Genomic DNA, 12,930 nt, shown 5'->3' with positions numbered 1-12,930 from the left:
GACAGTACAGAGATCACTATTTTCAAACGTGCCTAAATATAATTTTTTTATAAGAAGTGGTCCATGCAACAACATCTTACAATGCAGAGTAGTTTTTCAGCATTACCACCACTCCAAACCATTCATTCCCCTTCCATACTTTCGATTTCAAACCCCACAACAATCAAATCAGAACTCCACAAGAACTAAATACACTTTGTTCTCATTGAGAAAAGAAAGTTTCCTCACTTTTTTCTCCCTAAATAAATAAATAAATAGTGAGGTCCCCCAAGCCTCCTTAAACTTTCCTTTCGTATATGGATGATAATGTTTTGGTTATATTAGTAAAGCCGAGCAGTAGCATAAGAAATGCAAGACTTTTATTGTTGTTAACTGCTTCAACTTCATGGCCACCTTATGAATGGGAAACCGAAACCTCCAAGAAACACTGTTATTAACAGCTGTGCTCAAGACCTGCAGACTCAGAGCTGTGGCTTCCTTGACTGCCTATCAAAGAGAAGCAGGAGGAGTGAAAATAGGAGGAAGGAATATCAACAATCTAAGATATACAGATGATATCATACTAGCAGAAAACATCACAGAGCAAGAGCGACTACAGAGAAAGGTCAAGGAAAAAAGTGCAAAGGCACTGTTGAACATAAAGAAAACAAAAATAATTATCACGGAAGATCGTCATAAATTCAACCTAGACAATGAAGAAATAGAAATAGTAAAAGAGTTCCTGTATTGATCAGAATGGGGACTGCAGCCAGGAAATCAGAAGATGACTAAGAATGGGGACGGCAGCTATGAAAGAGCTGGAAAAGGTCCTAAAGAGCAAAGATATACAATTAAGCACAAAAGTTAGAATCATACAAGTAACTGTATTACCATGTATGGATGTGAGAGCTGGACAATTAAGAAAATTAATAATAATTAAAAAAAAAAATTCCTTCCAGATGTGGTGCTGGAGAAGAGTGCTGAGGATCTGGGGACAGCCAAAAAGACAAGCAAATGGGCCCTAGAGCAGATCAAGCCAGAAATCTCCCTGAAAGCCAAGATGATGAAAGAGCGGAAGACCACACGCTAGATGGTTGGGCTTTGTTAAGGAGGTATACTAAGAAGAGTAGTGGTAGATAGGAAGTCTCTGAGACATTTTATTCACAGGGTCGCCATGACTTGAGATCGACTCGAGGGTGGTTAACAACGAATTAGGTTCAAATTAGGTTCAAAATTATGCAACACACAACTCCAACCATACATGGAGAGAGAAATCCCAGAGGTATAAACGGGGTTCAGGAAAGGAAGAGGCACTAGGGACCACATTGCAAACATACGATGGCTAATGGAGCGCACCAGGGAATTCCAAAAGAAAATCAGTATGTTCTTTATAGACTATAGCAAACCCTTTGACTGCATAGACCATGAAACGCTATGGAATGTCCTCAAAGACATGGGAGTGCCAAGACATCTGATAGTCCTGATGAGAAATCTACTCAGTAAAAGAGGCTACTGTCAGAACAGAACACAGAGAAACAGTATAATTCAAAGTTGGGAAATGAGTCAGGCAAGGCTGCATCTTATCACCTTACCTGTTCATCTTATATGCAGAACATATTGTAAGGAAAGCAAGCATGGACACAGAAGGAGAAGGAGTGAAAATAGGAGGAAGGAATATCAACAATCAGACGACAGCATAATACTAGCAGAAAACCCCAAAGATCTGGAACAACTACTAAGGAAGATGAAGAAAGAAAGTGCAAATGGAGGCCTACTATTAAACATAAAGAAAGCAAAAATAATGAGCACGGAGAATCTATACAAATTGCATGAATCACTGGGAGAAGCAATAATGCTAGGATAGGTCAAGGGAAGCAGAAAGAGAGGAAGGCCACATACTAAAGGGATAGACTCTATTAAAAAGATCATGAATATGAGTTTGCAGGAGCTGGGCAGAGCAGTGGAGGACAGAGGGTCATGGAAATCTCTCATCAGCAGGTTCACCATGGGTCAAGATTGACTCAAGGGCAGTTAACAACAAAAACATTTTTACACAGGGTTCTTCCCTCTTTCCTCTTCTTTAAAAATAAAAATAAAAATGATTTGGAATAAGAGCCCACAACAAATCTACTACAGGTTGAGTCTCCCTTATCTGTAATTCCAAAATCCAAAATTGTCCACATGGGATAATGACACTTTTGCTTTCTGGTGGTTCAGTGTATATAAACTTCATTTATATACCTTCTCAATTGCCACTCCAAAAATTTGTAATGACCTGCCAGAGGAGATCCGCCATATTACATCTTTAGACACCTTTAAAAAGACAATTAAAACAGATCTCTTCCGGTGGGCCTTCCCAGACTGACCTCCACATAATTTAGCACCATCTGTCCTTCCAATCAAGCCCTATTTACTACTATTGTTATTGTTATTGTAATTGATTTTAATTAATGTTATCCTGAACTATATGATTTTATTTTGTCTATTGTATATGTGTAGGGGGGAGGGATGGAGGGTTGGGAGAATGAGGGAATATTTAGTATAATTGTATTGAGCTTTCTTGTTACCCGCCTTGAACCTCAGGAAAGGCAGGCTATAAATAAATAAATAAATAAATAAATAAATATTATTATTATCATTATTTCATGTACAAAATTATTACAAATATATTGTACAAAACTACCTTCAGGCTATGTGCTTATGGAGTATAAATGACGTTCATGTATAGAGTTTGGTCTCATCTCCAATATATCTCATTATACATATACAAATATTCCAAAATCTGAAAAACTCCAAAATCCTAAAGACTTCTACGTTTCAGATGAAGGAGGCTTCAGTTTTTTTTTTTAAATGGCACTGGACTAACAATTCTTGCATGGCATTGTCAACATACAAGATGCTGGTCTCAACCTATAATGCTCTCAGTAACACAAAGTGACAGAGTGTTAAGTAAGGCAAGCAAAATATGGGAATTTAAGTGGAAAAAATAAGATGTACTAAAGCTACTGCAAATTGTATTCTGAACACAAGTGCTTGTGACAGCATCTCTTCTTCTACAAACCTGAATATTTTTGAGGTCCTTATTTTTCCACTTTAATACCCAATTCCCCATTCTTACATCAATTTTTTTAGATGCAAGGGAGTAAAGGTTTCATTTAAAACTCATGTCAAACTTAATCAACCACAGGTGTGCCTCCATCTGTGTTGATGTTTTAACACACCACTCCCCTTGTCTAAGTAGCACTGTTTTCCCTTTTCCTCGTTTTGTACAGCTTTTCTGCTGTCATTTTTGAAGGACGCAACTACACATTGCTCTCGACACAAGACTTACACTGAAAATAGCAGTTCTCTGTCAAGTCCCATCCACACTTACCTGTGTTGTCACCTACATTACTGGTTATCAAAAAGAAGGAATGTAAAATACACAGATGCCAGGTTTGCATGGAACAATAAACCAGGTTACATTCTGCAGTATAACCTATTACTTTATGCAAACACACACTGCCTTTTTGCCAAAGCGGAGACTCAAAACAGCTCACAAAATATAATAAAAAGAAATACAACTAAAAAAACATGTGGATAGATGCATACAAAAATTAATTTGTTTATTTGTTCAATGCTGGCTTATTGGTCTGTTCCAATCCATCCAGGTGGATTGTTAGCCTGCCACATACCCCAATTAAAAGCTACATTTTATGATTGGCTTACAACATTTGGCTGGCACCCTGTTCAGTAGTTACAAGATCATGGCTTAGTGCAGTGGCAGCTGACTCTGCCCTGGGTTTTAGTATGAATTTCAAAAGAGCTGCCCAAAATGCTTAGCTTATTTTGAAAATGGGATTCAGCTCCATTGATAGCTTCTTTGAAGTCTTGCCTAAAACCCAAGGTTGATGTACCACCCCACTCCCATCCAGTGGCATCACTAGGATTGGTGTCACACAGCGCAGTAACTCAAGGTGACAGCTCCCTATATGACCTTCTCCCACACCACACCATACACAATCCTTTGTAATGTTTTTTGCACTAATGTTACTATAAATTGTACTTCCCACATATCACTGAATATAATGGTAGAAGCTGTGACATAAACTAGGAAGATTAAAATTATACTTTTAAATGACAATTACAATTAAATTACAATTAAAGCTCCAGCTTCTCAATATCCTTTTTGAATTGTGGTGCCCAGAACTGGACATAGTATTCCAAGTGAGCCTGACCAAAGCAGAATAGAGTAGTACTAGTACCTCCCTTGATCTAGACAATATACTTCTATTGATGCAGCCAAGAATTGCATTGGCTTTTTTACCTGCCACTAAAAAGTGGGATCTCTGTTCATTATTTTTATTATCAGCATCATTTATTTATATAGCGCCATCACTGTACATGGCACTTTACAAGTAAAGGAACAATAAAACAGTTCCCTGCTTTTAGGCTTACAGTCTAATTAAGACATGACACAAAAGGGAAGGAAAATGGCAGTGTGGGGGTGAATTAAGTCCCACATACGCTCTTAGACATCTATATTTCAATTTCCCCAATGAGACAGCACAAATCTTCAAATACAGGTCTGGTCCTTGACAGGGCAGACTTTACCAGTACAGTGGGTCCTTGTTATCCACTGGGGTTTGGTTCCAGGATCCCCCGTAGATAACAAAATCTGTGGGTGCTCGAGTCCCATTAAATATAATGGCATAAAAAAATGGTGTCCCTTATATAAAATGGAAAATCAAGGTTTGCTATTTTTAATTTCTTTTTTTACAAAAAAATATTTTCAAGTAGTGGATGCTTGAATGCGTGGATAAAATAATCCATGGATAAGGAGGGCCGACTGCATTTGTTATTATTCGTGCAAAACCCCTTTGCAGACAAGATCTGATACGTATAAATAAATGTAATCATACTATTCCAATATGGAATGCAGATAGTAAGAAAGATAATTCCTTCTCCTTCTCTTTCTTTCTCTTGTTAATACTAAAACTCAAAGATTGCCAATGAACCTGAACAGTAGAATTTAAGATAACAGAAATAAGCACTTCTCCGCAGAGCGTAACAGTTAAATAAGATGTAGTGATGGGCAAAGCTGGACAGCTTTAAATGGGGATTAGACAAATCCAAGAGTTATAAAACGCTCAGTGGGAACAAATCACAGTGGCTATTTATTGCCTCCACTATCAGAGGTATTATGACTCTCAGCACTAGTTGCTAGGGAACACAAGTACTCTAGTGCACTTTATGTCTTTCATGTGGGCTTCTCCCAGGCACCTGGAAGGCCACTGTGAGCAATGGAATGCTAGACTGGATGGGCTTTTGATCTAATCCAACAAGGTTCTTCTTTTACAGTCGCTCTCCTTATCCACGGATTCAAACATCCACGGCTTGAAAATATTCCAAAAAAGTATAAACTCCAAAAAGCAAACCTTAATTTTGTCATTTGTTATAAGAGACACCATTTTGCTATGCCATTATATTTAATGGGATTTGAGCAACCATGGATTTTGTTATCCATGGGGGATCCTGGAACCAAACCCAGCAGATAACAAGGTCCCACTGTATTTACTGGCTTTATATTAACATTAGGCACTTTATGCATTAGACACAGAAATATCAACACTAGCCACAAAAATTACGACTATGGATAGGATGACCAGAAATCCTCATTTTCCAGGACATTTCCTACATTTCACCTTCTGTCCAGGAGGAATTACAAAATGTCCTCCATTTTGAGCATAACTAAGAAGCATTAATTTACATTTATATGACTTTTTTTAGTTTTTATTTTGTGGTGTCCTACATTTTTCTTGAACATCCAACATTTTATGGTGTCTTGTCCTCCTTTGCATTTATGACTTCTGGTCACCCTAATCATGGAAGACCTACATATTTTCAACCTAGAAAATGAGGAAATCGAAACAGTAAAAGAGTTTCCATACCTTGGATCAAACATTGATCAGAATTCAGCCAAGAAATCTGAAGAAGACTAGGAATGAGAAGGGCAGCCACAAAGTTAAGAGTATAGATATACAACTGACCACTAATGTTAGTATCGCCCAAGCCATTGTATTCTTCATCATCATGTACAGATGTGACAGCTGGACTGTGAAGAAAGTGAGTAAGAAGAAAATCAACTCATTTGAAATGTGGTATGGGAGAAGAATGATGATGATACCATGGACGGCCAAAAGGACAAACAAATGGATCCAAACAGATCAAGCCTGAAATCTCCTTGGAAGCCAAGATGATCAAATTGAGGCTGTCATACTTCAGCCACATCATGAGAAGGTATGATTCATTACAAAAGACAATAATGCTAGGAAAAGTAAAAGGAAGTAGAAAGAGAAGAAGACAGCACACCAGATGGATAGACTCAATCAGGGAGGTCAAGTGCTTGAATTTGCAGGAATTAAGCAGAGCAGTGGAGGACAGGGAATCTTGGAGATGTCTCATCCACAGGGCTGCCATGAGTCGGAGTTGACTTGAGGGCAATTAACAACAACCAACAAAACCTTCATTGGCGTTCACTGTACTTCACATCAATCTGCTTACTTGAAAAACACTATTCACACATTCATTCATAGAATCAAAGAGTTGGAAGCATTCCCAAAGGCCAATGAATCCAACTCCTTGCTCAATGCAGGAAATTAGAGGAACCTCAGCAGGCAACTGCCTAGCCCTAGACACTTTCTGAAGACGTCCAAAGAAAGAGACTCCACCATCACTCTAGGTAACTGGTTCCACTGCTGAACCACTCTTACCATCAAGAAGTTCCTTCTAATGTTCAATCGAAATCTATTCTCCTATAACTTGAAACCATGACACTTGGTCCTACCCTCTAGGGCAGCAGAGAAAAAACCTGTACCCTCCTCTCTGTGACAGCTGTTTAGATATTTAAAAGGGGCAATCGTGTCACCTCTCAGCCATCTCTTCCGCAGACTGAACATGTCCATCTCCCTCAACCTTTCTTCATATGTTTTGTTTTCCATACAGCTTATCATCCTTGTTGCCATTCTCTGAAAATTAGTAGATCACAAAGTACACAATATAGGCACGGGACAATATAGAGGGATATTCATACAGTACTTCCCTTTCATTTACTTCAGCAAAAACAGAAAAAAAAAGCCACCAACCACCGGGGGGGGGGGGGATCTTTCCTTCAAGATGGCATTTCAAATTGTAAGGCACTTGAACTTCCCTTTCTAAAACAGGCAAAAATAAGAGGCAGGGCAAGGAAGAGTTAAAATGCATTAATTCAAAAATCTTAATGCTTCACTGTATTAACTAGTATGAAACATCCATTTTCAGAATATCAAAGCTTCAGGCTTTACATTTATAAATACTAAAGATGGTAAAGACTTGAGAGTGGGGGAAAGAAAGATAACTTAAATTATACACCAAGTCAGAGCCCATGTCTAACTAGGCAACAAGCCATATACATCTTATAAGCTATGATCAAGGATACTGCACTTCTGCCGCATCTTGGCCCTGCAAGTATTCCACCAATTTTCCCTAGTGGAAATATGACTGACTATTCGTCATCCAAATCACCTTCCTCTAATGGATTCTGACCTTTGCTTGCCTCTTGCAGCTACTCTTCATATTTTTATCTCCATTTTGGCACCTTAACTCAGACACCTTTGCTGAAAAGACCTCCTATCCCACCAACCTGAGACAACCCCCCCCCCGATCCAGAATCTTGCAGCTTTATCTCCAAAGCATACACACACACACACACACACACACACAAAATGCAAGATGCTAATCCCACACAGCAAAGCATGTATTCATTTTGTCCTGCTGATCAGCCTCACCCTAGTGCTATATGAGCCAAGTGGCCATGCCTCTTGGCATACACACATATCTTTGCAAGAAGGCTTGCAATTGCAGCAATTACCTCCACGGAGATGTTCATGCTGTGTGTGTGCTTCTCTGGAAAGAGACAATCAGAGCATACAATATTAGAGGAGGGGGCTAGTTGACACTGTCCCTCCCATGTATTGCTAGACTATGAGTATTTCACCTGCACTGGGCTGCTGAGATGGTAGAATGGACTGCATCATTTCAGCATGTGGGAATATCTGTTAGAATGCTCTCCTATATTAAAAAAAATCCCTGCAAGCAGAAACCTAGCAGAGCAGGGAAGTATCCTGGAAGACTCTTTCAATTTCCCATGCTACTTTTCTAACTGCACCAAGTTTTTAAGCAGAGAACATGAGAAGCTAATTCTTCACTTATACTCCAGTGGTCCAGAACCTTCAGTCTTCCGGACATTTTGGACTTCAAGTACCAGATCCCCTGGACCAAAAATTGAAAACTACCAGTCCACTTCACCCTATCATTCCATTTTATGGCTACACTGAATTCTTGTTTGCTTTCCGCCTACTAGCTTTACAACAAACAACACACAATGGAAATGGAGGAGACAGAGAGCACTTCTAAATAATAATGGGACAATAAAACAAAAATGGAAAGCAAATCCCACAAGCGTTCATGCAAAGCAGATAACTTTGCAAAACTGCAGAATATAGGCTGAATTATACAAATGCAGCATATCATTAAGGAATTCAGAATAAAAGAAGATTAATAAATAGTTATCCCATTTTACAGACAGGCAATATCATGCTGAGATGTAATTTGTCTGATGCTGTCAAACAGATACATGTCACAGAATTCTTGAGCATAATAATCCACTAACTATTCATCAGACAGACAGATCTTCCATAGAGAAATCAGAGAAGTGATGTGTCCCTGATTAACAAATATAATCCCAGGAAATCCCAAAAGATATTATCATCGATAATGCTGAAATCCACTCAGAGGCCTAGGAGAATTAGCAAGATGTTGATATAAATCAATCATCAGGGTAAACAAAGCAGTTTGAGTGGCAATTTTGGTTGGAAACCAGCTTAAAATCAGCATCTTAGGGGTTCCAAGATACTCTTCATCAGATGAGCAGCAAGACAATTATGCAGCAGTTTGGGAACAGGGTGAGCAGCAAATTGAGAAAATTCTCAGTTTGACCAACTCAGCAATCAGTTTCATGTGCTTGAACCCATTCTTAGATGACACCAAATTAGGAGGAGTGGCTAATACCCAGGACAGGATCAAAATTCAGAATGACCTTAATAGATTAGAAAGCTGGGCCAAAGCTGACAAAATGAATTTCAACACTGAGAAATGTAAGGTACTGCACTTAGGGCGGAAAAATGAAATGCACAGATATAGGATGGGTGACACCTGGCTGAACAAGACTATGTGTGAAAGGGATCTGGGAGTCCAAGTAGACCACAAATTGAACATGAGTCAATAGTGCAATGCGGCAGCTAACAAGGCCAATGCAATTTTAGGCTGCATCAATAGAAGTATAGTGTCTAGATCAAGAGAAGTAATAGTACCACTCTATTCTGCTCTGGTCAGGCCTCACCTGGAATATTGTGTCCAGTTCTGGGCACCGGAATCTAAAAAGGATGTTGAGAAACTGGAGCATGTCCAAATGGTGAAGAGTCTGGAAACCATGTCCTGTGAGGAACAACATAGGGAGCTGGGGATGTTTAGCCTAGAGAAAAGATAATTAAGGGGTGATATGATAGCCCTGTTTAAATACTTGAAGGGATGTCATATTGAGGAGGGAGCAAGCTTGTTTTTTGCTGCTCCAGAAACAAGGACCCGGAACAATGGGTGCAAGCTCCAAGAAAAGAGATTTCACCTCAACATTAGGAAGAACTTCCTGACAGTAAGGGCTGTTCGACAGTGGAACACACTCCCTCAGAGTGTAGTGGAATCTCCTTCCTTGGAGGGTTTTAAACAGAGGCTGGATTGCCATCTGTCAGGGATGCTTTGACTGAGAGTTCCTGCATGGCAGGCAGTTGGACTGGATGGCCCTTGCTGTCTCTTCCAACTCTATGATTCTATTATTCTAGAGACATGAACGTCTGTCAAGGGAGATGCAGTTCTTGCAGAGCAAGCCCACATGATTATTGTATCACAAAGTCATAATTCTAATGCTGAACATATGGTAGATAGATCTATGCTGATCATTTCGTAGGAGAAAAGACTACAGTGAGAACTGAGACAAACAGGTTTGCATGCTTAGAGAATGCCAGCCTTGCAGGAGCATGCAAGAACCTTTTTTAAAAATACCATAGACTGCTGTGGGTCTCAATCAAACACCTTCCAAGTGTTTGGGATTTCAGTTCCCAGAAATCTTGACCTCTGGCCTTGCTGGCTGGTGCTTCTGGGAGCTGAAGTCCAAAATACCAGGAGTACCAAATCAGTAATGAACAGTTTGTTATTGAATTTGAAAAGTTCTATTTTTTCTATCTTAAATGGGTCTGACCAGAGAGTGAGGCCCCTGATTGTATGAGACTTTCACGGGCCCAAAACCAGACTGCAAAAGAAAGGGACTCCTTCCCCTTCTGTCAGGCCATTATGAATTGCCGTGTTTAAATATGAGCTTTGTTTTAAAACTAAAGCTCAGATGCACATTCCTCACATCTGAAAAATAAATAAAACAAAACAGCACCCCTTGGCAGATGAGAGTCCTCTTGAAGGACAGACTCAAATTTATACCTAAAACCCCTGCAGCCCCCCAAAAAATGAGATGGCCATCAACTTAACCTTGTCAGTCAGCTGTCAAGACCAGACTTTCAGATAGTTGCCCAAAGGAGCTACAGTGCACAGCCAAGTCATGCCAATCATAAGCCCTAACTATGACTTGCTCAGGGTCATCCTGGCATAGAAATTTATAGAAGAGTTGTCATGTCTCTGGAAATAATTAGTCCAGTGAATCCTCAGCCCTTAATTCATAGGCCACCAGTACTATGGATGGCACTTGGCAAGACCACAGAAGAAAATGCTGAAGGCTTTCCATAAACACACACAACTGCCAATTTAAAACTCGGCTCCTATTGCCTTCTCATGCAGTTGTACTGAACACCCAGAGTAAAGGGGAGAGAAGAAAGCCAAACAAGTTATTTTATGGAACAATTGCTCTGATCTCAGAGCTGCCATTCCAACCAAAGCACTCCCAGGCTCTTAAAGGCAAGGTGGAGTTAACAGCAGAGCCAGTTTTAATTCATCTTCAGTCTTACAGAATTCTTTCTTTATTTATTATTGAATTTATTATTGAATTTATTTAATTTATATCCTGCTTTTTTCCCAAGATGGGATCAAAGGTGGGTCCCAGCACATGTTAAAACATATGATTGGCATAAAAATAATAGTAATTTTAAAAACTTTTTAAAGCTACCCTAATAAAATAAACAAAACCATAACAAAATCCTAAAGTGTAAAGATATACAACAGAGCACCAAAGTTAGAATCATCCAAGCCATTTTATTTCCCCTGTATGGATGTGCGAGCTGGATAGTAAAGAAAGTAGATAGGAGGAATATACACTCCTACACTGGTGCAGGAGAATAGCGCTGAGGATACCATCGACAGTCAAAAAGACAAACAAATGGGTCCTTGAATAGATTAAGCCTAAATCACAATGGCTGGGGTGTGGGGAGTGGGAAAGAGGATCTGAGATTGTTTCTGCCCCATCAAAGTTGAAGAATCATCAAAAACCTGAGATGGATTTCTTATCCATATAGGCATTTTCCTGGGCCATCAGGATAGCTGCCTTCGGTGAGTAGTCTTTTGAAATCTCTCTTGTGCAAACATCAGAACAAGAGTTCCCTCAAAGACAGGAGAATTGAGAAATGGTTTGCAAAACCAACTGATCAAGAACTAGGAAATACTTGATAAGTATGCTAAGAAAGGCTTCTCCCAACTTGATGTTCTTCAGGAGTGGTAGACCTCAACACCCATCATTCCCACCCAGCATAGCCACAAGCAGTTGTAGACTGTCATATCTGGCAGGAGCACCTGGTTGGGGAAGGTTGCCTTGGGTCTCAGAGGTCCCACCCATCACCTGTCACCAAACCCTTTCCTCTCGAAATGTTTATTATTATATTTATTTGTTTGTTTACAATGGAAACGGGGTTTCTCCACGGAAAATATGTACTCAACCAATAAGCAATATGTTTTCTCATCCAACTCGCCCTTTCTTCCAAAAGTAGTCCTAAGGTTTTGTTTTTCTTACCACACTGAATGAACAGCCACAATGAATACCAATTAACCTTCTGATGACGTGGTACGAGTGCATATAAGCATCTTTTACAAGCAACTAAAATAAGTTTAAGCAGCCAGCTGCCAAAATGATATGAATGCAAGCTTACCGCATGTAATTAAATGGGCCAGCACTACTTACTGTTCCAGATAAAATAAAATAAAAATCAAACTTAATACTTCAGGCCATGAGTCATTTGCCAGCTGAGATCAAGTTTTCTTCCTGATCTGCTACTGAGAAAATCAATACAAATCAGAACATTTATTCACGCTTAATCAAAAAAAAGCTAAGGCACACATGGTATAATGGCAGGCAAATTTACAGACTTTTGGAGTCTCATAGAAGGATAGAAAAAACTTTATTCCTAAAGATCGTAAGAGAAAACTGGCAGATTGCACAAAACAGCCTTACTCTAAGACTCTTGACTTCACAGAGAGCACATGAGAATATGCATCCCCCCCCCCCCCCCCCCCCCCCCAAAAAGGTGTTAAGTGACATGGAAAAGCAAATGAAGTGTAACAACCAGAATATAAGACTATAACAAAGGTGGTTCATACTCAAGTTTCTAATCACCACAAAGCCTGGAAATGTTAATATTTGGCTACAGCTTGGGCTGGACAATTGCTGTTGCTAGAGCCCAACAAAATAATTTTCCAAGGCTCCAGCCAGCTGAAAGGATCAATCATTGGCAAAATACTTCCTTAGGAAAAAGACAAAAGTATAAGGTATCTGTTAATGAAACTTACAGTGGCACTATGCTTCTAAATGCAAGATGCTGAAAACGAATAGGAAGAGGTTCCCACCATAATGATATGAACACACAGAGGTTTCTAGTTGGAAGTGAA

At 39.5% G+C, this 12,930-nt stretch overlaps 1 protein-coding gene across 4 annotated transcripts in view; it reads right to left on the bottom strand.

The window, feature by feature from the left end:
* TDRD9 (tudor domain containing 9) overlaps positions 1 to 12,930 on the bottom strand; it is a 154,007-nt gene that overhangs the window by 119,241 nt on the left and 21,836 nt on the right. The window contains exon 1 of one of the 4 annotated variants that reach the window (XM_042447005.1): positions 3,688 to 3,707. The exons of the other annotated variants lie outside the window; for them this stretch is intronic. Coding sequence (XP_042302939.1) covers positions 3,688 to 3,692 — 5 coding nt within the window. The 5' untranslated portion in view covers positions 3,693 to 3,707. Of the gene's footprint in view, positions 1 to 3,687; positions 3,708 to 12,930 lie in introns of those variants that run through there. 4 annotated transcript variants of the gene reach the window in all.

The sequence above is a fragment of the Sceloporus undulatus genome, chromosome 1 (genome assembly GCF_019175285.1).
Source record: "Sceloporus undulatus isolate JIND9_A2432 ecotype Alabama chromosome 1, SceUnd_v1.1, whole genome shotgun sequence".
Lineage (NCBI taxonomy): Eukaryota > Metazoa > Chordata > Lepidosauria > Squamata > Phrynosomatidae > Sceloporus > Sceloporus undulatus.
Note: the sequence above shows the minus strand (reverse complement) of the source record. Positions and strands in the feature narration are given on the sequence as shown.